This window comes from Microplitis demolitor, chromosome 7, assembly GCF_026212275.2.
Source record: "Microplitis demolitor isolate Queensland-Clemson2020A chromosome 7, iyMicDemo2.1a, whole genome shotgun sequence".
In the NCBI taxonomy this organism is placed as follows: Eukaryota; Metazoa; Arthropoda; class Insecta; order Hymenoptera; family Braconidae; genus Microplitis; species Microplitis demolitor.
This window is the reverse complement of record NC_068551.1, coordinates 6,823,595-6,851,499: the sequence shown is the minus strand read 5'-3', so window position 1 is coordinate 6,851,499 and position 27,905 is coordinate 6,823,595. Positions and strand designations below refer to the sequence as shown.

The window sequence follows — 27,905 nt, the reverse complement described above, 5'->3', positions numbered from 1 at the left end:
TCCTTTTTGAAAACGAGACGAGCACAATGGCTGCAATCGAGACAACAGATCCCGGTGATAATTCACAGTTTCACAAAATGTCAGCAAAGCAACTTAGACACAAAGCACAAGAATTTTTAAGCTCGAGAAAATATGCAAATAATCTTGTTGACATAATCAGCCAGTGGGAAGTAAGTTTAATTTATTTAAAATATATATTTTTTTATGTAAGGTTATGTTTTATACTTTTTATTTTATATATTTGTGTCTATAATTTATTTTTTTCCATTTCTTTTTAGAATTCTTGTAATTTGTGTATCATGACTCTGGAGACAATTTTTATAGAGGTTTTAAGACGAGGCGATATGTACTTGGAAAGAACAATAGCACTTACTATTTCCGGTAAATATAAATTCAATTAGCTATATTTAACATCACTGTATCTTCAAGCTGAAATTTATTTCCTGTGTCAGCACAAGATAAATTTATTTAAAATATATCTTATAATACTTTTTATTTATTTATTTTTTAATAGAACCAAGTCCTGAAGTTAGATATATAAATTGGTTAAGAGATTGCTATGAAGAAATTTGGGTTAAAATATTATCATGCTTTGAAAGTGATAAAATATCAACACAAACTCAAGCTCTTACAACAGCTATAAAATTAATGGCAGAAGAAGGAAAATATCCAATAGATGTACCAGAAAGTCACGGATATATATTTCCAGTACATCGATTAAAATCAATTCTTATGACGCTATTGTCACCTGATCGAGATAATTCAAATATAATATCAAAATTTGAAGAAATAATCGGATACAAAGATGCATTATATTATGTATTAAAAACTCTTCCATCACTAACTCCTAAAAGACAACCACGTAAATTATTTATTAAAAACCTTTTAGAACTCATTAATAGATTGCCATTAACAAAAGAAAATGAATACTATGCAAGAAACGAAAACCAAGAATTACTTTGTTATTTACCCAATTCATCAGCAAGTTTTACATGGGATCAATCATCCGCAAGAAAATCTTTAAATAAAGTTTGGGCGTGTGTAATGCATTGGGAACTAACACCTCAGCTACACAAATTACTTTTAATCGTTCTTCTTGAACGGGTAATCTATCATTTAGAAAAACCTATACTGTTAACTGATTTTCTTATGGATTCACTAGATGCTGATGGCCCAATTGGAGTTCTTGCACTTAAAGGGGTTTATATACTTGTCACAAAGCATAATCTTGAGTATCCTAATATTTTTACTAAACTTTACGCCATGTTTGAGCCTGAAATTTTTCACACCAAGTATAAAGCTCGATTATTTTACCTCTCGGATTTATTTTTAAGTTCTACGTAAGTTATAAAAATAACTTTTATTATTTACATAAATTTAGCTAAAAATTTATTTATTTATTTAATTATTTCAGACATTTACCAGAAGCACTGGTAGCAGCTTTTATAAAACGTTTGGCTCGTTTAACTCTTGTTGCACCTCCAGAAGATATTCTTATTATTTTACTATTTATTGGTAATCTTTTATTACGACATCCTGGTCTAAAATGTCTAATAGATCATCCTGAAGGAGGTGAATTATCTGAAAATCCCGGCGTAGGAGATCCTTTTCTTATGGAAGAACGCGATCCCCTTCAAAGTAACGCTCTGTTCAGTAGCTTGTGGGAAATTCGTGCTTTACAAAATCATATTTTACCAAGTATAGTAACAGCTGCAAGATTTATTCGTAATCCTCTGCCTTCTATTGAATATGATATGGCTGCTGCATTAGAAAAAACCGGTCAAAACATTTTTAACAAAGAAATTAAAGATACTGTAAAAGATATTATGTTAACATTTGAACGACCGAATTCTATGTCATTACCAAAAGGAGAAAGATTATTTCAATATTGGCAATTATAAAATGCGCATTGAGTGATTGTTTTATCTATAACAAATTATTATTATTCATAATAATATAACGAAATAATTATTCTAACGGGTACTCATTGGATCGATATCCAAACGCATGATCGGTAGAATGCGTTTTTAATGTTTATTGAGTTACTGATGGCTAGAGTAATCATGCTCGTTTCAATAGTACTCGTTAGCAGTATTTAAAAAATAACTGATTCATTTTTTTTTTCAAATCTATCTTCAGTAACTTAAGAAAGTTAACTATTATTTTTTTTTTTTAATTTATGCGGCTGTGAATCATTCGTTATGACGTTTGAAAATTAATAACGCATTGAAAATTATGAGCCACAAAAAAAAATCATTTTCAGTTTTGTTTCAATTGTTTTATTTTCTAATTGAGTTATTTAATTATAAAAAATATATGTATCTTTAGAAATAAGTATGTTAATTGATATATTTAATTAGATAATTTGCGACTATTGATATAAATATTATATTTGTTTGCTTTTGTTGTTTGTAAAAACATTTATATTCACGTATAACAGATAATAAACAGTTTAATTTAATAACTAATTTATTTAAATATTTATTTTAAAATTATTGTGAAATTATAAAATACGTATAAATTTTTTTTTTCTATATTATTTTATTAAATTAAATTAAGTTTAAGTATAAAATTGATGGAATAAATTTATCATCTATAAAATAGCGACGTTTAATTGTATTTTTTTAAGCATTCATAGAGATAAGTTCTTATATATACAATCGGGCTCGTAGATACGTTTTTGATTCAAACATTCCTTTTTTCCATGAGCTGTAAATATAAATAAAAATTAATTAATAATTCAATTGATGGTATATTGTGTGACAAGGGATGAAACAAGACGATTTAAGTTTCAGTGTCAGCAGCCAGTCAGAGACAAGTTAATTTAAGACTAATGGTACAATGGACTATTAGTGTAAGCGTAAATTGTTATTTGTTATTTATGATGAAGTAAAACAATGAATACTATTTATTTTTTACTCTGATTTTTATGAAACTTAATCACAAAATTAGAAATGTCACTTAGGTAAATAAAATTAGTAAAAAGTTTCTAATAATCAAATGAAAAGTACCAGAGCTAAAATCAAGAGAGACACTAGTTTTCAGCGAGTAGAAACATTAATTGTTTCTTTCCAAAGGACGCAAAAAATATGTTCTGCCTGCTAACTGAAGACATTCGCTAATGACGACACGTGTTTTAGATCCAAGATAAAATATCCCTCGACGTTCTAATTAGCAAATTGTCTAACTGATTATTTTTCATAGGTGACTCTGTGCAATTTTCAGATACTAAGTCTGAGAAAATATCAGTTGAGTAACCTTAACAAAAATACAATACATAAACTAGGTATGGAATTGATTTTTAGATGAAAAAAAATTTTTAACTTCTTTTTTTTCGCATAAATGAAGGTTTTTCTGAAATGGAGTTAGATAATTTGCTAATTAGAACGTTGCTCTGATAAAAACGTATTATTGCATTATTTGGAAAATTGTTTAATTTTTAATTATTTTTCAGTTTACAGCAGACGCAGTGCAATGAATACTAAAATAAAATATATGTTTATATGAATGTAACTTCTGAAGTTACTTATACAATTTTATTAGGAATGTAAAATCGTTCCCTAGTTATATATAAGTATTGAAGTAAATATTTAAATTAATTTATGTATAAAAAAGTAAGATAAAGGGTCTTTCGGGATAGGAATTTAAAATAGTGAAAAACTGTAAAACTTGAACTAATTAAAAATAAAAATAATAGTATATTGTGTGACAAGGGATAAAACAAAATGATTTTAGACTAGGACGCAGTCTGAAATCGTGTTTTATCCTGAGTCACACACTATATTTTTCATGATTACCTGTATCGGAACTTGAAGATTCAGTGTCAGCAGCCAATAAGAAACAAGTTAATTTCAAGCCGATGATGCGGAGAACTGTTAGAGAATAAGAAATATGTGATTTACAGTCACTTATTAAATAGTAAATAATACAAAAATATTATTTGTACTTATTTTTTAGTAATTTTATTTGTTTAATTAAAACTGTCACTTAAAAAATGAAATGAATAAACTGAAGTGACAAGTAAACAAATGAGAGTAATAAGGCTGCAAATGAGCATTAAATATATCTAGCACAGGGCAGAAACATAGTATATTACACACCTAGGGAAGTAAAGTAAGAAATGTCTCAGATCACATGTAATTGTTAGCAGAGGCGAAGCCGAGTTTGTCCCGCTATGCAAAACGAAGTTGCCGCTTTCCGCCTCCGTCAACGAAAAAATTCTGTTTCTTCCTAAGGGAAGAAATGCGCATGTTTCTGCCCGCTATGAAGAGATTTGTGAATTACGAATTCGCTAGCAGTTGTTTGCAGCATCGGCTTGAAATTAGCTTGTTTCGACGGACTGTAGAGACACTGAAACTTCAAGTTTCGATCCTGGTATCATGAAAAATATTTTTCAGTTTACACGGGAAAAAAATCCTATTTTGTCAGGGATATTTTCTTGGGCTGAAAACAAAGTGGACTCGCTAATATTTGACCGTGGCATTGAGCTGAAATCATCCTGTTTCAAGTGGCTGTAAAGATACTGAAACTTGAAGTTTTTATGCTGGTATCATAAAAATAATTTTTTATACAATAAATAATAATAATAATAAAATAAAATTTTTAATTTACCTCAATAAATTGACGCCATTCATTTTCATCTAAAGACTGTTTTATTTTTAATATAATATTTGATGGAATGTTCGGTGAAGAATTGTTATTATTTGTTATTGGTATATAAGGCAGATTTATTAAATCTGCGACTGACGGCCTGTCTTTTGGATTGTAAGTTAAACATTTTTTTATAACGTCTATTAGAATAGAAGGTATGGGCTCGGAATTGGGTGGTAATTTAAATGATATTTTAGTTGAAGGATTTGTTATAGCACCAATTTTAGCCCAATTTTGACGTATATGTTGAAAAGGTGTATACCCGTATACTAAAGAGTATAAAATGCATCCGAGAGACCAAACATCAGATTTATAACTGATTTTATACTTGCTATTTTGATTTGATGTATCATCGACATCCATCAATGCTTCAGGGCTTATGTAATTTAGCGTACCGACAGTTACATTTTTTACAACTGATGTCATATCACCATGAACTGTCGAAGCAATGCCAAAATCAATTAGCTTTAATCTACCCCGCACTAATAAAAAATTAGCTGGTTTTAAATCTGAATGTATAACACCATGATCGTGAATGTACTTGACAGCAGTTAACATTTCAGTCCAATAATACAGTATCATTGTAACAGGTAATTTTTTTTCAGCACATATTGTTTTTATAAATTTACTTAAATCTGTGTCACCCATCTCCAAAACAACGTAGATCGTTTGGCCAATAATTTCATAATCGTACATTTGTACAATACAAGGTGCTTGAAGTTTACACAGCATATTTATTTCTTGTATTGAACTTTGCATATTTTCTTTGTCCATTCGTGATAGATCTACGACTTTAATGGCTCTTAATTCAAATGATTTTAGATCTTGTACACGATAAACATTTCCACTCATTCCTTGACCCAAGAAACCTAAAATCATATATTCTCTATTTTTAACAGTAATCGTTTTTCCGTGCTGAGATTTTTTTGTACTTGAAGGAACTGATACTTGAATTTTAACATTTTCTACAGAATCGGAATTTTTGTTAAAGTTTTCTCGAATTGGAGCAGATTCATGCCCAGCTGCTGCATACTTATTCGCTTGACTATCTGAACTTTGTTTTGCTAATGTATTTTTTAATTCATTTCGATGGGTTTCAGCTTCATACTCAGTACATGATGCATGATTTATTTTATATTTTTCAGCTACATTTTCCCCTGTTGTATTTCTTCGTTCAATAATGGGCGTTTCAGAACTATGTTCTGCCATTGTTCTTCTGGTTTCAATAAGATGTTTTTCAGAACCGTAATCTGATAATTGAGGCTTTGATTCAGCTCGACTCGGTAGAGTTTCCCGCGCTGGTGGCTGTCTATTTTCTTTCAGATCTTTAATGGATGGAACGTGTGACTTTTCAGACATAGCTTTTAAATGATCACGATTTTGATTATCCAAGTCATGATTATTTCCATGTGTTTGTAAATTTTTTACTGGTGCTCGATAATCTGATGTTTCTGTTAACGGTCTTCTTACTCCTTTTACTGAAGATTCAGTATTTCTGTACCTATTTAAAATAATAAATATTAAAAACTATATACTAAATAATAATAATTAAAAATTATTTATCTACAATTGGTAAATTGCTAAATTTGAATAACTAGTTATAAATTAAGCGAACCGATCTTTGTTCATGGTGGCCACAAAGAAATGATTTCAAAATTCTCTGATATTTCCCGGTTTTTTAGTAAAGTTTTTCACATTTTTCCTTGATTCAGAAATTTAATTCGCATCATTAAGATATTCAAAGTTTTTATTATATTTTCATGGTCAATAATTATAATTGAATTTGATGAATAAATCATGCGAGAAAGCAAAAAAAAAAAGTCAAAATAATTTAACATGGCCTACTTTTGATTATTCGATGTTAAAAATATGTAAGTTACAATATTTAATAAGAAATTTTATGATTCAAATAAATTAAAAATATACCAGCCACAAAAATTGAGAGATATTAAAAAAATTCACAATCTTTAAGTGATTTTCAACGGCTGTAACTCAAAGGAAAATGGTCGTACAACAAAAACAAAAAAGAGAAATTTTAACTTCAAGTGTCTAGTTTTGAAATTTTTTCACTATGCATGGTTTCGGAGTAATCAAAAATGATCGAAAAAAATTTATTGAAGCCGGTAAACCGTTTTTAAGACAAGCAAAATTTGTCAATTTTTTTTTTTTTTTTCGATGGTTTTCTCAGAAATATTCAGGGACCGTGCATAATGAAAAGATTGAAAGACTAGGGTTACATTTTGCCTTCTTTGTTTTTGTTGTATGACCATTTTCTTTCAAGTTACAGCCTGTTCAAAATCACTTAAAACTTTTGAATTTTTTTAATATATCTTAATTTTTGTGATTAGTATATTATTGAAAAATATTTTAATTTTTAACTGCCGCAATTAAATTCCCAAATACTTTTTAAAATTCCCTGACATTTCCATGATATTTCTCGGTTGCATTAAATTCCCCGATAATTCCCGGTTTGTGGCCACCCTGTTGTTTAGACTGGTTTTTTATTTTATAATTTACAATACAAAATTTTGTATTATCAATTATAGCTTCCAAAATTCAAAAATTATAATTAGAAAATAATCCGTAGTGAAAATTTTTCTTTGAAAAAAATTTGATAATCTCATAGCAATGAATTATTTGCATCGTTTTGCTCACAGTAAGCATGTAGCATCTGGTATCTTAAATTATTGTTTATAATACAAGAGTCTTATAACTTAAATTATCACAGTACGTTAATTTGTTCATTATAAATAAAAATAAAACTATTATTTATTTGTCATAATATTATTAATAACTTCAGATAAAAAAGTATTGCAATACATTTTTATGAAAGTGGTAAAGCTTCATATAAACTTTGTAATAACTAGTATATATTTAATTAGTTAGATACTAAATAATAAATTAATTAAGTATCCAACTAATTAATTACGTACTCGTTATTATAAAGTTTAACACTTTCATATACATAAATGTATTGTCATATTTTTTTTTACTTATTTTTCTTAAGATACTGATAATACTACAAATAATGACAGACAAACAATAATTTTATTATTATTATTATAATCTGAAGATGCCGCAGGCTTACTGAGTGCGAAACGTCGTACTGTAAATTAAAAAATAAGACCAGTCTAAACAAGGATCAGTCAGACTGATAATTACTAATTTAAATAATGATAATAATATAAAAATATAAACTACCATTTTGAATCTCGTTGTGTGGCAATTGATTGTCCTGGAGTATGACCAGAATTAAGAAGTCTACTTTGGGACGGTGTATTTATCATATTATTTTGTGACCAATGTGAAAAAATAGTTGCTGGTGTTTGTATGTGAGATGAATTAACATAATCTCCAGTTGTTTTATTTTGTGGTGTTTGAAATATATTTCTGTGTGATACAGATGGTACTGGCCTTTGACTACCAACTGGAGGATTATGTTTCAAAGGAGTTTTTGATGCTAAATGATTTGTAGAAACATTTTGAGGCTGATTAGCAGTCGAGTGACGTTCTAAAGTAGAATTATGTTCTGTTTTATAACCCGTTGTACCATAAGTATGTCTTTCATGAGTAGAATGAACATTACTGGTGGGTTCAGATTTAAAACTAGGCTGTTTAATCATGTAAGTTGAACTCGATAGAATAGAATCAGATTTGGTGATTGTCGTTGCTCCAGATATTTGAGCTGGTGATATTGTAGACAATATACTTGACTGTTTGTTAATTTGATTATCTAATTGAATATGAGATGATGAAGCTATTGAACCAATTTCTATTTTAGCTACATCTGATGCTAAATTGCTGATAGACGATTGTTTAGATAATTTTAAATCATCATTATTTTCATTAGAGTATTTATAATCTTGGTGGATTCTATCATGATTTTGTCGATTGATACTAGAACTTTGAGATGTTAGAATAAAATCTGGAACACTTGCCATTGAATTTATAAGTGAACTATGACCAACTTGTAATTTTTCAACTTTATTAACATTGGATTCATATATATTTTTATTAGATTCTGATAATCTTTCAGACTTTAAACAATAGTTTGATTCTGGATCGTTAACCATCTCAGGTTCATCTGATGGTAAATTATGACAATCATCAAATTCCGATTCTTCAACATCTTCATCAAAATGTTTACTTTTTTCTTCACTGTCATCATTATCATCTTCATCATCGTCATCATAATTTCCACACATTTTAATTAACTCTTTTATTTTAACTGGTTCTGATTTACATCTAGATATACTTTGATGACTTACAGTACCTCCATGTGAGTTATTTTGTGCACTCAATGGGTCATTTTTAAATTCTTGACTCATATTTACGTCACCCTGGTTAATTTACAGTATATATTATTTTAAAAAATATCAACTGTTATTTTACAATAAAATTTATCACTATATTAATCGTAATACTGTTTGTAAATTTATAAATATTGATAAGTAGTCGCGTATAAAAATTAAATAAAACACTTTCTCTTGTCTTTGTTCAGCAAGATGCATCTTTTATATACCACCTGTCCTTCCATATAAACTACGTGTTCACCATATTTTTATATATATTCAATTCATAATTAATATAAATAATTATAAATACAAATTAACACTTTTTACAATAATTTAAAATTTAAAAATTCTTTTAATATCTTCATATAAACATTGTTGTTATTATGACAACATTGAAACCTACGACGGCTGTATTTATGTACATTTATCTACCGGTTCTTTTTCGTCTTCTGTATAGAAATTTAAATTCTTAAAATCAATTTTGATTGGTTTATTTTTAAAATAGACGGCGCAGTTATCGACTTCATGATCCTGAAGTTAGCAGACAATTAAAAATTTTCAGATTATCTTTTAAACAAATTAATTTCAAAAAATTTGAAAATATGCACATGTAAAAAACTAAAAAAACTCCAAGTGTAATTTTTTAAAATGTTTTTTTTTTTTTTTTATAATTTATTGTTTTTAAAAAAATTCAAAAATTTTTAGATGTCGGCTAACTTCAGTGTCATTCGACCTTCAAGGACAATTTTCATGATTTCGCGTAATAAAGATCTGCCAAAAATATATGAGAAATAATTTTTTAAACGCACCTGTCGTCTCAAATGACAAAAAACTGTCCACCTTTTTAGAATAGTGTAAATAATATTAACTATATCATAAAAATTTGTTATTTATTTCTTTTTGTCATTTTGACAGTTTAAATTAATTATATAAATAAGTTTATCATGATTAATTATTTATGAAAGTATAATAATATTTATAAAAATTTAAATCAATAATGTTGAGAAAAGTATGCAATCGGTAGCTAACCTAAAAACTCAATCTCTTTTTACAAGCGTGTATATAAAGTACTTAAAATAAATAAATTTATTTATTTTTTAAATTTGAAAATTAAATTTAGTAAATTATTAATTGTGATGGGCGAAAATAAACCAGTTGGTATAAAACCTTTTATATATGGGGGCTTAGCTTCAATTATTGCTGAATTAGGTACTGTTTAAAAAAATGTTAAATAAATTTTATTAATTTTTTATTGCTTAAGTTTTTATTATTTTTTTTTTCGCAGGTACATTCCCATTAGACACAACAAAAACTCGATTACAAATTCAAGGGCAAAAACTTGATAAGACACATGCTAATTTAAAATATTCTGGTATGGTTGATGCATTATTGCAAATGGTCAAACATGAAGGGTTCCGTTCATTATATTGTGGGTAAGTTATTTTTTTTACATTTAAATAATAAATTATTTACTTTTCTTGCACTGAAGAAAGTAAATTTTTAGTAAAAATAAAAATTTATGTGATAAAAACAATGAAAATTTAAAAATAGTCTGATGGAAAGTCTTGATATTGTTATGATACTGAAGTTAACTATGATCCTGAAGTTAACAGACGATTAGCAATTTTCGGATTTTTTTTAACGTCAATTATGAAAAAAAAAAATAAAATAAAAAAATGTACTTGTAAATAATTAAAAAAACTATATGTGAAATTATTTTTAATATTTTTTTTTTTATAATTTGTCGTTTTAAAAAAATTTTAAAAATTATTAGACGTCGGCTAGCTTCAGTATCATAAGTCTAATTATTTTTGAATTTTTTTTCAAACAAATTATAAAAATAAAAATATTTGAGAAAAATTGCACCTATAGCTTTTTCAATTTTCTACATGTGCATATGTTTTTTTTTTTTTTTTTTTGTAATTCATTTGTTAAAAAAAAAAATCCGAAAATTGTTTATTGTCTGTTCCCTTTTTAAAAATATTGATTGAAAAGAAGAAAAAATGATGAAATTCGAATTCTTTTTAATAATTTAAATTCTTTTGTTTGTATATATAGATATACAGTTTGCATGGAGAGACCGCTTCTCAATATTTTTCAATCAGTATTTTTAACCAGGCTTAACTTCGAAATCATGATATTGTTTTGTATTTTTTATTCATTAATTAAAAATAAAAATAACAATATCAGAACGATAGTGGCTGCTTACTCGCAATTATAAATAAAAATCCATAGAATGATAACATCTGTGATGATGCTCATCTTGATCTGCGACAAAATGAAAAATAATAAATTAATTAATAAAGCAAATGATTTTTGCTTAAAATCCATGGTCTAAAGTGATAATTGTGGTCTATAGTAGTTTGTAAAGTGATGAAATAAATGATTTATCAATATGTACAAACTTGATCACAGCTAATATTCCTGTACTTGACTCTACTCTTAATGAATTCCTGTCCAACTTTTCTCCGACCGTAAGTTAATCCCACTCTTCATCAGACGTTTATTAAAATCTTATTCAGGTGCACTTTTTATTATTTTATTTATTTATTTTATTTTTTTAATTAAGTGAAAGCAATAATAGTTATTAATTAAGTTTACCAACTAATTATAACTATTTTTGGTTTCACTTAAATTTAATTATTCATTTTTATTTAACTTTTGTAGTTGGTTAGTATTTTATTTAAAATAGATTTGAATTTTTAAAAATAACTACTTTTTTTTAATTACGGTAGGATCAGTTCGGCAATTTTAAGACAAGCGACTTATGGAACAATAAAATTTGGAACATACTATACGCTTAAACAAATGGCAGCAGACAAATGGGGAACTGATAAGTTAGTTCTTATAAATGTTATTTGTGCAGCAATAGCAGGCTCGATATCCAGCGCTATTGCTAATCCAACTGATGTGGTGAAAGTTCGTATGCAAGTGAATGGTAATCAGCGAAATCTATCTTTATACGGTTGCTTCCATGATGTATACCGGCATGAAGGTGTACGCGGTTTATGGAGGGTAAAAGCTTTTGCTGTATTTTATAATTATGCATGCATAAAAAATTATTATTTCAAATTATCCTACTAACTTTATCCCTCGCATAGAATATTCCTATTTTAATATAATAATATTTAAAGAATATAAAATATTACTTTGTATAGTTTTAATTATAAAAAAAAGAATATTAAAATTTAACATAAGTTAATTATTATGCAATTAATATTTAATAGGGAGTTGGACCTACTGCTCAAAGAGCAGCAATTATTGCGGCGGTGGAATTGCCCATTTATGACTTAACAAAGTTTTGGTTGATACCTCATATTGGTGATTCTGTCAGCAATCACTTTCTGTGAGTAATATTACATTTTACTAACTGTAGTTATTTATTATTAAGTAAAAGAAATTTAATTTAATTTATCACTAGTACGTAGCTAATTATTTGTAATCATATTCATTGTATTTTTAATTAATACTTACAATATTTTTTTTCATTAGTGTAAATACTTTATGGGAGGCGAAAAGGCTTTTTCTTATTTTTTGTAAATCGCAAAAAATTAATAATTTATAAACTAGCAATAAAGTAAAGCAAAAGCAAAAACAGTGATAGTATGGGATATGATAATTTGTACATGGCACTAATAGTTGTTTATACAAGTGGAATAAATTAATCATGTTAAATGACTGAGTGAATGTTAAATAAATGTCTTTTGATCAGTTTTTATTCTAACTGGATTTTCAAGTCGGTTTTGATTTAAACTTAGTTTTCACTGGTCTTGAATGTTATTAACTAAAAAATAACACTTAAAAGTCAAAATAATAGTTTCAATTCTTTACCGAATAGTTGCTAATTTTTTTTTTTTATTTATTTAACGCCAAAGGGCAATGTACAATAACAATTACATACGATATAAAAGAAGAGTAACAGGCGGAATAACGCTTTAAGCGATGGATTGTAATATAGAAATAAAAAAAATAATGAAGACAAAAAGATTGAACGTGGAGGAGTTCATGGTTAGTCGTTGTATTCTAGTACTAGCTTTTTGACAGACGTTCCAAAGGATGAGTAGGGACGACCAAAGAAGTTCATATTCGAGCAGACAGTATTGACCGAATTAAATATTCTGTTGATAGGCCCAAAACGGACAGTTTTTGAAGGATTTTCTAGTATTTAGTAGCCGGCTATGTCGTAGGCTCGTTTGGGGCAGATAAATTCAAAACGTTCAAGTATTTCTAGAGAGTCAATGTACCCGTTGATTACTTTGTAGAAGAACGAAATGTCGTTAACTTGCCTTAAATTCGCTAATTAATTGATGTGAAGGTACTCATATATTGCGTCGGTATCCAAGTCATGGCCTATCTGTCGTAAAAAGTAGGATAGGAACTTGTAGAATCTGCGTTGGATTTTTTCAAGCCTAGTAACCAGCGTTTCGGTATGGGGTGTTCGGATTTATTGTTTATTTCATAATTTGTAATTTCCAATATTTTTTAAAAATTAAGCAATTTTAAAAAATTTTTAAAATTAATAGTAGAATAATTACGCTCGGATTTCTTGTGAGAGTAAAATATATATATATATATATATATACATTTTGGTATGGAAGAAAGTAACTTTTATTGCCTAATAAATAATTTAAAATGAAGAAACAAATGAAAACTAATTTTTTAGAGATTTAGTAAAAAAAATTCGACGTCCGGATTTGAAATTTTATTTGATTTGTTCGGTTTTTAAAATGACTGTAGATTTGAAAATCAAAATTATTTAAATTATATTTTCAGTTCGAGTTTCACAGCCAGTACAGCAAGTGCGATAGCTTCAACACCCATTGATGTTATTCGAGTAAGTTTTCAATAATTAATTTTTTTACACTTTGAATTCATGCATAAAAAAAAAGTGAATACAAATTTTATACTTGAATATAACAAATTTGTATTTATTTTAGACACGACTAATGAATCAAAGACGATCACGTAAAACCATTGAAACATCACCTCATATATATAAAGGCAGTATAGATTGTTTTATAAAGGTAAAAGTATATATTGATATCAAAAGTAAGTTTTTCATACATTTACTAATAATAAATAATTAAAATTTTCTAGACATGTAAAAATGAAGGTTTTTTCGCACTATACAAAGGTTTTGTGCCAACATTTTTACGAATGGGTCCGTGGAATATTATATTTTTTATAACTTACGAACAATTAAAAAAATTGCCACTGTTTTGAAATAAAAAATTAAAAAACAAATTGTACCTGTATAGATAGAAAAATTATATAATTAAGTTTTAAATTAATAAACTATTCTTTAATGCGATACTTGATAATACATACATATATATATTTTTTTTGCTAATAGTGATGAAACAAATCATATAAGATTAATTATTTTAAATATAGTTAATTTTATTAATATAGTGTACAAATAATATAATATATTAACGTAAGTAGAAAAATTATATGAGGAAAAAGATTAACAATTTAAAATTTTTTCATAATTAACTTTTATCACTGATGACAATTCCAAATAATTATTTTTTTATCATTGCCGCCAGTTATCACAAATTTGTTGTCTAGTGTTACGATTATTGCTGTTAATAGTCCTAAAAATAAAATTTATACATTAATTTTACTAATACTAAGTTGATTATTAATACTTATATAGTATAAAAATATATTTATTTATTTTGCGGACCGTTGTGACATTGTAATTTTGATCGGAATGAAGCTCCATGTGAATCCCAAAGTGTTAGATGACCGTGATCATCACCAACTAATAATAATGAACCATTCCAACCTAAAGCCATTGGTTCATTATCTAATGATGTACTGTATATTCTTGTACTTGTTTGAATATCAAATACATTTATTAATTTATCACTTGCACATGATATTATATTTTTACATTCTGAATCAAATGTCATTGCATTTATTTTCGATTCGTGTCCTTAAAAAATATTTTATTTTAGTATCAATTTAAACTTTTTTTTTGTTTTTTTTTTATTAAATTATTTAGAGGCAAATTTTTTTTTTACCTTTTACCATAAAATATAAATTGTACGTATCCATATTCCATATAAAAATTTCACCGTCCTCTGTACCTGATACCAATAATTTTTCATCTCTATAATTATAAAGAATAATTCTTTTGAGTACAAGTAATCTATTTGAGATATTTATTCAATAATAATAATAATAACAATAATAATAATAATAATAATAATAATAATAATAATAATAATATTCATAATAATAACGTATAAAAAAGTTGATTTCAAAAATGTTGTAAAAAGCTACATAATAATGAAATTTTAATATTAAGACAATTCTAAAATTGAGTTGATCATTTTTGAAACTTTAATAAAATTATGTACCTAAAGATCGGAACGTTTTTCGCGCAATGAAAATGATAACTATGTAATTTGACTGCTTAAGGGGTAGTTGAGAGAAGACTACAATTTTCAGCTGATATACTAGCGCCTCTGCAAAACATTTCAAAAATATAGATCTAGTAGATGTTTAAAATTTCATTTTGTTTTTTTATTTTCGTTCTGCAAAAAAAGTTCCAATCTTCAGGTACATATAAAATTAAAGAGTCAAATAATTTTCAACCTCTTGATCTCATTCTTGAGCAGTTCGATAAGTAAAAAAAAAAAAAAACGTTCAGAATGAGTTTTAAAGTTTTTTTTTAACGTTCTTTAAACTAGCAATATTCTTAAATTGAATTATGTTTGCTTAAATAATTATGAAAATTTTGCCAAAAAGTACTTGAAAATTTTTTTAAAATAATGAACTTGAAGTTCAGAATTATCTCAAATTTTAAAATTCACTATTATGAACTTTTTTAAATCCCAAGTAGCAGACTTGCCTTTGAGACATATATAAGATATTAGCTTTTAGGCTTCTTTTTGACATCGATAGGGCACCAATATGTTGACAAAACAATCAGAAATAGATGTCACCGAAAAAATGTCTACTGAAAAGACTTAACACAAGTGACGACAAAAAGTAAATTACAAATAATAGTAAAATAAGTTATCTAAATGACGTTTTAATTGAAATAAGACAGGAAAAACAACACAACTCGTCTCTGTTTCTGGAACCAACATTTGCATGTCGTATTTGTACCAAAAAAGGTCACTTTGAGATAAAAAAAAGTTTGTCTTATCTTTTTAAAAGACATCTTAAAGTTGTCTCTATGCTACTTAGGATGGGAATAATAATAATAATAATAATAATAATAATAATAATTACTTTGAAATACTTAAGCAAGTAACTTTTGAATCATGATCAAGTTGAGCTATCAAAGACTCCTGTGGTTTAATTTTTTTACCAGATTCATAACTATGCCATATTTTAACTGTGCAATCCCAAGACCCAGAGATAAAAATATTTCTTGTAAGACTTTGTTCTAACGATGATACGGCATCTTCATGTCCTGTTAGTACATCAATTATTTTCCCAAACTCTACATCATAAAATATCCTGTAATAATTTCAATATGATTAAATACTAATATCATTAATAATTAGATTAAAATTAATTATTACTCACAGTGTATTATCCCATGAACCAACAACTAATATGTTCTGTTCATTTTTAGTTTTATAGAAAATACATGACGATAATGGTAAATTTGACAATGATATGCTTCGTGTTAATTTTTTGTTTTTTATTGAATAAATTTTCAATACACCATCATGTCCAACGGATGCCATATTATCTTGGTCGTTCATAAAAGTTATATTTGATATTATATCTTTGTGAGACGGAATCACAATATATTGCTCTAATGACAAATTATTTTTTTCTTCTTTATTTTCTGCAACAAAAAAAAATATTTTTTAAAAATGTGAAAGTAATTTGTATTTACAAATTATTCATATTAAATTGAGTATTAATATTCGGGTTGAGTAATTCACATTCACAAATTTTCGAGTTGTCCGAAAAATTCAAATTATTTATTAGTGGCGTGTTGCTTGCCCTCGGCGGCTATTCAAAACGGAGCCGATTAATACCGAAAGAAATCGATTGTCAATTTGAAAATAAAAAATTATTCAATTCTGAATATTCACGAATAAGTTTTTTTATATTTACATATAATGCACGAAAATATCATCATTTGACACAATGATCAAGTCGTCGTTATCGATAATTCATTATTTTTTTTTATTGATCTAAAAAAAAATATCTCACGTTTATCTAAAAAATATATGACTTTGATATATATATATATATATATATATATATATATATATATATATATATATATATATATATATATATATATATATATATATATATATATATATATATGATATATATATAAAACTCGGGTTATTATTCGAACGGGAAATTAAAAATCTCGTTTATTTTCGAAATTTTTCGGACTTATTCCGAGCAGCCCAGAGCAAATAACCGAAAATACGCTGTCGGAAAAATGTGGAATTTTTTAAAAAACAATTTCAGATTTTCGTTAAAAATAAATAAAACTCAACAACAAATATATAAATTAGATATTCTAAATCCAAAATCAATGTTCTAATTCAAACTTGGCAAATACTCGCGATTTTTCAAATAATCACTCTTAAAATTTTTATTATAAAATTAATTATTTTTTTTACCATTGGAAAGAACTGATTGACTTAACAATAAGTCAGATGATAGATTAATCGTATTAATAAGCCGTTTTGGATGAGGTAAAGTAAAAATTTGTTTAGGAATTTGTCCAAACTCCATAATTTGTACTTCCAGAGCATGACGATCATTAATGTCTTGAATTGTATCTAAATCTACAGCTCCTTCGTAACACAGATGAAAAAATACTGAAATATAAAATGATATAAATATAAATATTCATTATATATTAGGGGGATTAAAAAAATAACAACTTTTTTTTCTTCGCGGAAATAGGTTTAAAAGTTTCATTTAGATGTAAAAAGACGCCTGTGAAAATTAGAGCACTTAATATTAACATTGAGAGGTTCCGCATTGCACTTTTCTATTTTCCATAAGAATAACATGGAAAAGTTTTTTTCTGCGTCTTCTGATTTTTATAACTAGCTAACGATGCATCATACAAAAAATAGCAGCAGGCATATTTTTGTAGGAAATTGAATGTTCTACAAAAAAAAGTCTCTTATCATTTTTTGATGAATCTAATTTTTCCAAAGTTATTTGAGGTTGAAGTCGAATTTACATTAAATTTTGAGATCTTTTTACTTTTCCGACGAAACTATCAGACTTATCACAAAATATTATAGTACCTTTTTTGTAGGCATCTTTATTTCCTACAAATTATTACTCAAAAAGTTTTTTCGAATTCCGCATTGTTTTCTAGTTATTTTTATTTGAATGTCTCATAAAAAAAATAATTTTCTGATCGATTTTAAGAGCTTGACATTAAAATAAAAATAACTAGAAAACAATGCGGAATTCAAAGTAACTTTATTGATAATAATTTTTAGGGAATAAAATTTTCTACAAAAAAAGTTCTGTAATATTTTGTGATAAGTCTGATAGTTTAGCTGGAAAAGTAAAAATATCTCAAAATTTGATATAAATTTCATTTCAATCACAAATAATTTTTTAAAAAATGGATTTATAAAAAAATGATAGAAGACTTTTTTTTAAAGCATTCGATTCCCTACAAATTTATGCCTGATGATTATTTTTATGATGCAATTTTAGCTAGTTATAAAAATCAAAAGACGCAAAAAAAATTTTTCCATGTTAATCTTATGGAAAATAGAAAAGTGCAATGCGGAACCTCTTAATGTTAATATTAAGAGCTCTAATTTTCAGAGGCGTCTTTTTATATTTAAATGAAACTTTTGAACCTGTTTCCGAGAAAAAAAAAATTCGTTATTTTTTTAAACACCCTATTATATATATATTATTATTTTTACCATTATCAGCTTTTTCAGCTTCTATGCCTCTTTGCTTGTATCCAAAAATTAAATCAATCCAGTGATGAAGATTTTGTGATACCCAATCACTTTCTAAAGCATTTCTTAATTTTGTAACAAAATCACTAGGTCCTATGAATATTATTTAATATTTTTTTTAATTTCATTTAAAAAAAAAAATGTTTTGGTTACAAAAAAAAATTTTACCTTCTGCCCAAGGTGGTAGCAGTACATCAGCAACTTTAGTCCCATCATGACGAAATCCAAAATCAATAGCATAATTATTTACGAGAAAATCACCATTGTTGGTAGGATCATAAAATTCCGGAACAAGTTCTTTGAAGTCAGACATATTTGCCAATACGTTTTTCCACACGTCCGCTACACTGTCAGGTGTTTTTTTCTTGTTAACGAGCGTAACAACAAATTGATTCTGCAGAGTTAATGAAGCAACCACAGATAGATTTGTTGAAAACATTATTATAACTTTTCACCATCTATTTTTTTTTGTTCATTCATTTACTCTTTCTACTCTCGTATTTATCTTTTTTATTTTTTTTTATAATTCATACCAAGCGCAAGCAGAAAAGTATAAAATATGTTTTGTTTGTTTATTTACTAAAAAATTTACTTACTTATTAAACATTCGATCAGGATGATCAAATCTACCGTTTTGAAGACACAACATATATTGGGGATATTTTCTTACTAAATAAAATAATACAAATCCAGGTGCGCTGTAGTGAGATCCATACAAAAACTTTTTACTAGACATTTCTTGATATCGTTCCTAAAAAATATAATTAACAAATATCATTCTTATTATTCATTAATTAAAAGATATGATCAACCTTCAGACCCTACGTGACTATCTTAGTATCACTTTTTCATTAAAACTTTACCAATTTACTCAGTGATATTTTTTCAATTTTGTTACTATTAAAGTTCAATAAGAAAAATCTCATCATTTGTCCGACAAACTTATTGATTTTGTTAACTTTACAATCACGAAATATTTAAAAAAATCACTAGATTTCCTCAATATCTAATCTCAAAATATTACAAAATTTTAATACGCTTATTATTTCAGAATTCCATACAAATAAAAAAAACGCTTAAGCGGCATCAAAAAAATTGTTGACTTTGTTATATTATTAATAAATAATTGGTTATCATGCCACCTCATGTTAATTTAAATCCAATAAAAAATTAACAATTTTGTTTTGTGCAGCTTTGCAAACACAAAAACAAGTATAAGAACATTTTTTAGTTTGAAATTTAAATATAATTAGAACTATTTATGAAATCTTTGACCACCAAACTGTATTTATATGCCTGCATTTACTGAGTTTAGAAAAATGTTTTTTGATTTTATTTCCTTGAATAAAAGATAAATTGATAAATTTATGATTGTATCTCATATTCTATTATTGTGTTATATATTGTATTTTATTATTGTCATGTACGCTGTATATATATATATATATCACATATAATGTAAATTGATGAGTTTAATTATTGAAAAAAGTATTATTTAAATTGTATAAAGGAACATAAGAACAAAATGTATGTTATATTACATATTTTTGCTTTTGATGGCCGCAAGAAGTCATGACTTCATAGCCAAACAAATTATATTATTTCCCTGATTAAAAACTTCTATTGAAACTAATGAACTCCGATTGAATGTCTATCGGATTTCGATCGGAATTCAGCGGTTTCAATCGGAATTTCTAATTAGGGCTATCTATCTATCCATTTATAAAACTCGATATAGAACTAATTGTCTTATAAAAACCCTAAATTTCGAAAAGATACAAATTTAAGTCAAGACCTTTCAACGGATACCAAATTTAATTACTTTTATCATAAAGAAATTAAACTGATTAAATTTTTTCTTATTCTCTCAATAACGCAGTTGAGAATTTTTTAGATTTATAAGGATTAACTGCCGTGAAAGTTGAATAAAATTTATCGATATTACATGATTATGGATTTTTCATATTAAAGATGTAAAAAATTGAAGCATAATCTTAAATAAAAATACAATGTGATTATTTAAAAATATATGTTCTATGTGATCAATCAAGATATTGAATTGTATTTTAATTCAAAAAATAAAGTACTAACTGTAAATAAAATAAAATGAAAAAATACCCTATGACTTTAATTTTTATGACACTTATGGCTTGGAAATTATTGAAACTAATTTACTTCAAATTAAATGGGAAATTTTAAACAGTGACTATAAATAAATATTATTATTAATTTACTTTTAATCGCTCTAGTCTAGTTGGTTCTAAGGCTCCAATCGGTTTTGTTAGATCACGATAATTTTTTGGATCATTGAGATCTAAAGTAGATGATGAATAATCCTGTATAATCCATGGCATTACTGGATATTGCGTTAAATCATGAAATGTTCGATCAGCTAAACTATAAAAATAAACTATTTAAAATTTATTTATTAATAAATTTATCACTAATTTTTTTGTCATTGCAAATTACCTATTTATATATAGAAGATAATCATAATTAGATAAAGCTCCATTTTGCCATTGTATTGTCATTTGATTTTGTGGCACTATTTCAAGTTTAAGCTCGGGTTGATTTATCAAACTCTCATAAAGTTTATCACGATCATCTTGATTCTTTACTGATAAAAACAAATATTCAACTTTATTCTCCGGTGGTTTTGTCCACTTTATTTCTAAGCCCTGTAATATTAAAAATATTTTTTATTCACTTTTTTTTCTTTCACTCATTAATTTTCTAAACAAAAAAATCAGTTGATAATTAGGTTCTTACAATCGGACGTAATAAAAATCTTCTCTTTAAAATATTTTTAACATTTTTTATATTTATTTTTAAAACTGCATGCTAAAAAAGAAAAAAAAAATAAATTTATAAAATTAAAAAGCTTGATTGCTGATTTTTAAAAAATTTATAAAAACCTGATCTAAATTATTGTATGGTTGAAAATAAATTCGAGAATTAGTTATTAAAACTCTCCCGGGGTTAATAATTAATGGTAATACTTTACTAGCTTGTACTTCAAATACAACTTGCTCGTATAAATCTTCAAGCCAAGAAGTATCAAATTTAAATCTTGACTGTCTTGAATGTACGATAGTCATTATCTGAAGATAATAATTTTTAGTGATAAGTTGTAAAATAATTTTATATCAAAAATATATAAATATATATTATTTAAATTACTTTCAATTTATATTAATTAAATAATTTAATTACCATAGCATTTTGTTCAGCTGTTGGAAGTGTTGAAGCTCGTAAAAGCTGCATGATATGTGGAAGACAATCATCTGGATTTGCATAATTGAACGATAATAAAAAATTTACTTTTTTATGAATAAATTTATAAGGTTCCAAACGATTGCCTTTAAGCATTTCTGCATATTGTTTACAGATAATAGTTAATACATTTCTAGAATTATTGAAAATAAAACAATAATTATTATTAAACTAACAATGAGAAAAAAATTTTAATTAACTAAAAATAAGAACCGGAATCAAGTCTTTCCTCATTTTATTATTAATTGACTAAATTTTTTTAAAAATAAATTTATGAATTCAGCGGCTGTATTTAAAAAAATTTAAAAGATTTAGAAACTTAGAAAGGGTGAGTCACATTAGAAAATTTATTTTAGAGTTAGAGGTAATTTTAATTCGTCACTTGGTCTAATAAAAAAAAAAAATTGTACGTTTTATATTTCAAAATCTTTCTGCTTGTTTGGATAATTTATAATCGTATTATTAAGAATATTAAAAAAATTTTTAATTAATTTTAATAATTTATTATAATTATATCAAATTTTTACTTTCATTTAATATATCGGATTTGAGTAAGAATATGAACATCCGTTTTAATAAAATATATTTTTGTAAAAAAATGATAATGGAGGTAAAAAAAATAATAATTGATTGGAGTGAATAAACATTTCACGTCAGGAAAAAAGTGAATCTGAGAGATTTAAAATTTAAACACCAAAAAAAACATCGTGATAATCAATAATCTATCCACTCGAAGACAAATAGCTGATCTGATCTTCTTCTATAAAATCATCAATGGATTGATCGATTCGCCTGATATACTAGGAGACTTTGGTATTGTCTGTAATAAACCGTGTCTCAGGAGCAATCGAATAATTAACACGCTAAGATCTAATAAAAACTACGTAATTAATGAACCGTACAACAGAATAGCTATCCAAGTCAACGAGTTCGATTCAGACATGAATTTTTTTGGTGGATATATCAGTTTTTCACTGAAATATTAAAAATCTTCTGAATAATTAATCAAGTTTTTTCTTTCCTCAGTCAAAAAATTCAAAGTTGAATTATAATTGAATATGTTTCTCTTTTCAAATCATAGTTTTCCTTATATTTGAATCTGAATATTTTGTAACCAGTTGTATATAGCCGATTGGCGTATGTTATTAATAAATAAATTAATGGAAATAAAATAAATAAATAATAAATTTTGGATAAGAGAAAAAAAATATTAACCCAGATTCATTTTCGTCATCTTTAGCACTTTCAACTGATATGATTTCTTTCATTTGGAGTTTTATAAGCGGTTCATTAATATCTTTATTAACAAATACTAATGATTTTGAACATAATTTCAATCGTCCATCCATCCAATCATGTTTTTCATTATCCGAAAATTCATTTAATTTCATACGCACACTGTAATCTTCAAAAAATATTTCACCTGGTTCCAAAAGGAGCATTGTAAATCTAAAATATTATTTTAAATCAGTATATTTATAAAGTTATTTTCTAAACAAATAAAAAATTTTAATTTGTTAAAATTTACCGTTCTTTATCCATTGTTAATTAAAATTATGTATTTATTAGTTTTGGTAACCTTAATAAAGTGAATCGTTTGATGTATTTCACTACCAAACTATTAGTTAAATAATTCACTTTAGTTTATTTTATGAAATAATTTATTTAGCATAAAATAAAAAGAGATTTATGTTCAATTATTTACAATTACAAAGTAAATAAAATAAAAAACTTTAGTCAATACTACAATATATGACAGCTGTTGACTCTTTTTTTTACTATTTTCAAATTGAGATTGAGAATCACTGATACATGAATCACCGTTTACTTTTTTTTAAGGGAATCGTAATTATACTTACTAAATTATTTATTATGTGGTTTATTAAACAATAGATTTATAAGTAATTATTTATGATAATGAATATATCGTTTAAAAGATGCTTTTTAAAGCAATTGCGATATAAACCCTGATTAAGAAAAATGATTCAATCCATGCTAAGTGTATATCTATGTATTAGTCAATTCAAATTGTTTTAAATCATTTCAAATTATTTTGAATTATTTCAAATCAAAAAGTAAATTTTTATAGGAAATAAATAAAGTTCTCATCATATTATTTTTTTTATTATCGATTTTAATTTGCTTATAAACTATATGTTGAATTGATAGATTTTAGATGAAAAAAAAAATTTACTTTTTGTTGAAAAATTTTAAACTTTTTCCAAAAAAAATTCCAATTCAAATTGAAAAAAAAAAAAAAAAAAGGAAAGTTGAAGTTATTGTTTTGGGTTCGATTTTCGAAAATAGAGTTTTCATTAGACGTTAAAATTTTAAGGCCCTCAAAAATTCTAATTATTTGCAAGATGTCTTAGTATACTGAAGAAAGTTTATGAGAGTTTAGATTTTTTTTAAATTTAAGTTTAATCAATCGAGTTAATTTCTTCCTTTCTTTTTTGTAAAATTCTTTTTCACTAATTGGTTTAAAAATTTAAACGGGTTCAGCCTTGAAATGGCGCAAAGGCCATTGAAATCGGTTTGTGGTTAAGAGTTATCAAGGACGATAAATTTGAAAAATAATAACTTTTCTCGAATAACTCGTAATGTACTTATTTTAATGTTTTAAACATTATTAAATATCTTTAATTTTTACATGAGAACAATAATTTTATAAATTTAAAATACGGGTTCAATAATAAATGATTCTAGTTATAGTAAGAGAATAAATTATATTTTAAAATAATTTTATGATTATATATACCTGAGTCAAAAAACAAATTCTAGTTTGTACCTCAAAAAATTCAATTCCTTTGATTTTTTATTTACCGGACGAAAAATGATACGATATTGGCACTCTAAATCCTCAGTGAGAATTATGAGGTCTAAATGCAAACTCTTCATCGGTTTTAAATTCTAACGAAGCTCTCAAAATCCTTAAAAAATAAATTATCGCTTTCTGGACTCAGAAAATATTTGAGTTGAAAAGAAAATCTAAGTACTTACAAAAATTTATATGTCAAACAAAATAAATTTATTATTATTATTATTATTATTATTATTATTATTATTATTATTATTATTCGTCTTTATATATTCCTGTACAAATTTTTAATAGGTCTCAAAAAAAAAAATTTTTTTTTTAAATTTCTTAAATAAAATATCCAACATTTTGTCTTCAATAAATTTTTTTATTTTCATTGAAAAAATGTATACTAAATTTTCTTTCGGTTAACTATTTTCTCATAGTAACTATTATATTTTTTTTTGAATAAATATAAATAAAAATAAATATTTATTTTCATTTGTTATACTTTATAGAGGTTCTGGTAATTTGTCTGCAAATTTTTAATAAATTAGTCTAAAGTATTTATTTCGGAAATAGAATTTTAATGACTGTGAAAATATACTAGCTTACATTTACACTGAACATACACTTTACACTGTTTTATTTTTGTACTTAATTATTTCTCTTATGATAGACATACTTTTTTATGAATCATACGAAAAATCATAGTTTTATTTACATTTGAATCGAATAAATTTTAGAGCCTCTGCAGTACATTGTTTAAAATTAAATGAAATATTAATTGTTCGACACTTAATTGGTGATTTCGTTAATGCTTCGCCCATTTTAATTACCTGACCTTCTGTTACAGAAAATTTAACATCTTTAGGAGCTTCAAATAAAAGCACTATTGTTGATCCTAATCTAAATTCGCCAAATAGTTCACCCTTGTTAATATTCACAGAATTAAAACATAACTCTTGCCAACTTTCCTCTTCTTTCCCGTTTTTTCTATTTGTCTTAAGAGTATTATCACAATACACCCTTACAGAACCTACATTAGTTGCACCAACGGCAGCATATGCCATAAAACCTCCTGCCCAATCACCTATGTAAACGGCTCTCTCGTTGATTTCGAAAAGATTTGGCAACCAATTAACTACTTTCGGATTCACACTGAGCAATTCACCTTGAAAATGACGGCGAATTTTTATTTTCCAGTCAGTTGCACTATGAAATCGATGATAATCTCCAGGTGCCAAGTATACTGTTAACTGGTATAATGAATTTTTCGGATTTTTCAAAAGCAACTTTGCGAAATGATCATTATTATCATAAGTAAGTTTTTCCTCTTCCTCAAATAATTTTAGGTTCTTTTCACCCAAAAAATTTTGGAGATTATAGGTAACTCCTTTAACTTTGTCCAACTTTGAACATAAGACGGGTCCTAAGTACAATACTGTTCCATCTGCAGGAGAAACAATATTTGTATTTGTAGCAATAGGCCTTGAACTTGGTTTCAGTGGCCTTACAAAAAAATCGGCCAAACTAGGAAATAACAGAAGATCACAATCAATTTCATCTAAATTTACATTGAACAATTTAGCGTACGTATTGTATAAAAAAGGACGCAATCTCAGAGGCAGCTCTATTTCTGCTAACCATCCAAATATTCGGCTTGTAGCTCTCAAAGGTAACAAATAATAGCACTGAATTATTAAGTCATTGACTGTATCAGTCACCACATTAGAATAAGCAAAATTTCCTTGCCTCTTAGCATGACTCCACCGCCAAATGGTAACGACTGATATCCCAATTCCGATAGGCACAATAATCTTCCAGTTTTTTGCAATTTTAAACGATATATCAGATTTTCTACTGAAAGTAGAATTTTTAGTATTATCAGCATAACCGCATCGAGAAGGAATCAACCTTATATGCCGAGAGAATTTTGAAAATTTAAAAAATGACATTTAGTAACAGGACAATTTTGTTCAAACAAATGAAAATCACTTTTATTGGAAAGCTCTATTTCATAACCTCCAAAGTTATCAATTGTCGCACGTCGTACACAACAATTTCATAACCAAAGTATTTATTGTCGTCTCAGTAAGAGAATGGACCTCGGAAATTGCCCCCATTACTGAACATTTATGAACTGCGCATGCGCACAGAAAAATCAGAGAACATTTAGTACATAAAACATCCATAGTGGGAGTAAAAACCGATGACACCCGAAGTTCATTCTCTTGTTGGAATGACAATATTTCTTACGAAAAACAGTGAGAGAACCTGCATAGGTTACGTCCTTTGAGAAATTAAGGCCTAAATCTGGAGCTGTGAATTTTTTTATACCAGTTTAGACCTCAATTAGGTTAAAATCGCCGACAACTACAACATTGAGGCTTAAACTGGAATTTCTTTCCACACAGTTCTCAATCTCCAAAGTCCAGCTTGTCCCTTAAATACCTCACGTAGTATTTTGAGGTTCGAACTGGAATTTGTTTTTTTGATTCGAGATAGTATCCACTAAGTTAATTTCCCTGATTAAACAACTGAATTCAAAATTTTAATTCTGTTATATTCTGTCGAATTCTGTAAAACAGAGTTCAACTTAATTAAAAATTTGAATTTGTATCAAACAGAATAAAACCGATCTAAAAATTTCAAATTCAGTTTAACTCGGATTCAGAACCAAAAATTAGAGAATTATTTTCGAATTAATCAGAATTAAATCGAATAGAATTATTTAAATTCGTTTTAATTTGGACAAATTCTGGTTTTCCTGCTGAATTAGACAGAATTCATTTTTAAGTTAAATACCGAATTAACAGAATTTATCTGAATTAAATAGAATTAAAAATTTAATTGTTTAATTCGATAGAATTCAGTTGTTTAATTAGGGTTGTATTTACTAGTGTAAATGCTGGTAATCAGGTAACGATACTAAAAAAAAAAATCTTT

The 27,905-nt window shown here is 26.3% G+C and overlaps 5 protein-coding genes across 5 annotated transcripts; 2 read left to right on the top strand and 3 right to left on the bottom strand.

The window, feature by feature from the left end:
* LOC103571442 (nucleolar complex protein 4 homolog) lies at positions 1-2,468 on the top strand. Its single transcript, XM_008549609.3, has 4 exons — positions 1-170; positions 279-381; positions 515-1,340; positions 1,415-2,468. The coding sequence occupies exons 1-4, from the start codon at positions 27-29 to the stop codon at positions 1,899-1,901; spliced, it is 1,560 nt and encodes a 519-aa protein (XP_008547831.1). The 5' UTR covers positions 1-26; the 3' UTR covers positions 1,902-2,468.
* A 63-nt stretch (positions 2,469-2,531) lies between these two features.
* LOC103571461 (probable serine/threonine-protein kinase mps1) lies at positions 2,532-9,361 on the bottom strand. Its single transcript, XM_053740558.1, has 3 exons — positions 7,852-9,361; positions 4,612-6,151; positions 2,532-2,709 (listed from the first exon to the last, which is right to left on the bottom strand). The coding sequence occupies exons 1-3, from the start codon at positions 8,976-8,978 to the stop codon at positions 2,686-2,688; spliced, it is 2,691 nt and encodes an 896-aa protein (XP_053596533.1). The 5' UTR covers positions 8,979-9,361; the 3' UTR covers positions 2,532-2,685.
* A 394-nt stretch (positions 9,362-9,755) lies between these two features.
* LOC103571443 (mitochondrial uncoupling protein Bmcp) lies at positions 9,756-14,261 on the top strand. Its single transcript, XM_008549610.2, has 7 exons — positions 9,756-10,154; positions 10,231-10,378; positions 11,681-11,960; positions 12,173-12,291; positions 13,719-13,779; positions 13,883-13,969; positions 14,043-14,261. The coding sequence occupies exons 1-7, from the start codon at positions 10,082-10,084 to the stop codon at positions 14,166-14,168; spliced, it is 894 nt and encodes a 297-aa protein (XP_008547832.1). The 5' UTR covers positions 9,756-10,081; the 3' UTR covers positions 14,169-14,261.
* Positions 14,262-14,353: 92 nt separating this feature from the next.
* On the bottom strand, positions 14,354-23,963 carry LOC103571444 (protein FAN). The gene is made up of 16 exons (XM_008549612.3): positions 23,688-23,963; positions 23,375-23,608; positions 22,100-22,292; positions 21,802-21,987; positions 21,656-21,727; positions 21,356-21,564; positions 21,121-21,283; positions 19,483-19,637; positions 19,055-19,233; positions 18,848-18,979; positions 17,564-17,764; positions 16,494-16,761; positions 16,194-16,424; positions 14,975-15,063; positions 14,635-14,886; positions 14,354-14,542 (listed from the first exon to the last, which is right to left on the bottom strand). The coding sequence occupies exons 1-16, from the start codon at positions 23,699-23,701 to the stop codon at positions 14,448-14,450; spliced, it is 2,673 nt and encodes an 890-aa protein (XP_008547834.1). The 5' UTR covers positions 23,702-23,963; the 3' UTR covers positions 14,354-14,447.
* Positions 23,964-25,520: 1,557 nt separating this feature from the next.
* LOC103571445 (phosphatidylserine decarboxylase proenzyme, mitochondrial) lies at positions 25,521-27,051 on the bottom strand. The gene has a single exon (XM_008549613.3). The coding sequence runs from the start codon at positions 26,912-26,914 to the stop codon at positions 25,673-25,675; it is 1,242 nt and encodes a 413-aa protein (XP_008547835.1). The 5' UTR covers positions 26,915-27,051; the 3' UTR covers positions 25,521-25,672.
* Between the last annotated feature and the right edge of the window lie 854 nt (positions 27,052-27,905).

Coding starts and splice junctions, on each gene's coding strand:
- LOC103571442 (XM_008549609.3), top strand. CDS start 27: ATGGCTGCAATCGAGACAACAGATCCCGGTGATAATTCACAGTTTCAC. Junction 171..278: donor ACATAATCAGCCAGTGGGAA/GTAAGTTTAATT, acceptor ATTTCTTTTTAG/AATTCTTGTAATTTGTGTAT. Junction 382..514: donor AATAGCACTTACTATTTCCG/GTAAATATAAAT, acceptor ATTTTTTAATAG/AACCAAGTCCTGAAGTTAGA.
- LOC103571445 (XM_008549613.3), bottom strand. CDS start 26,914: ATGTCATTTTTTAAATTTTCAAAATTCTCTCGGCATATAAGGTTGATT.
- LOC103571443 (XM_008549610.2), top strand. CDS start 10,082: ATGGGCGAAAATAAACCAGTTGGTATAAAACCTTTTATATATGGGGGC. Junction 11,961..12,172: donor GTGTACGCGGTTTATGGAGG/GTAAAAGCTTTT, acceptor AATATTTAATAG/GGAGTTGGACCTACTGCTCA. Junction 13,970..14,042: donor GTATAGATTGTTTTATAAAG/GTAAAAGTATAT, acceptor AAAATTTTCTAG/ACATGTAAAAATGAAGGTTT.
- LOC103571444 (XM_008549612.3), bottom strand. Junction 22,293..23,374: donor GATGACGAAAATGAATCTGG/GTTAATATTTTT, acceptor CAATAATTCTAG/AAATGTATTAACTATTATCT. Junction 15,064..16,193: donor ACTTGCTTAAGTATTTCAAA/GTAATTATTATT, acceptor TTATAATTATAG/AGATGAAAAATTATTGGTAT.
- LOC103571461 (XM_053740558.1), bottom strand. CDS start 8,978: ATGAGTCAAGAATTTAAAAATGACCCATTGAGTGCACAAAATAACTCA. Junction 6,152..7,851: donor ACACAACGAGATTCAAAATG/GTAGTTTATATT, acceptor TATTTTAAATAG/GTACAGAAATACTGAATCTT. Junction 2,710..4,611: donor AATGGCGTCAATTTATTGAG/GTAAATTAAAAA, acceptor TTATATTTACAG/CTCATGGAAAAAAGGAATGT.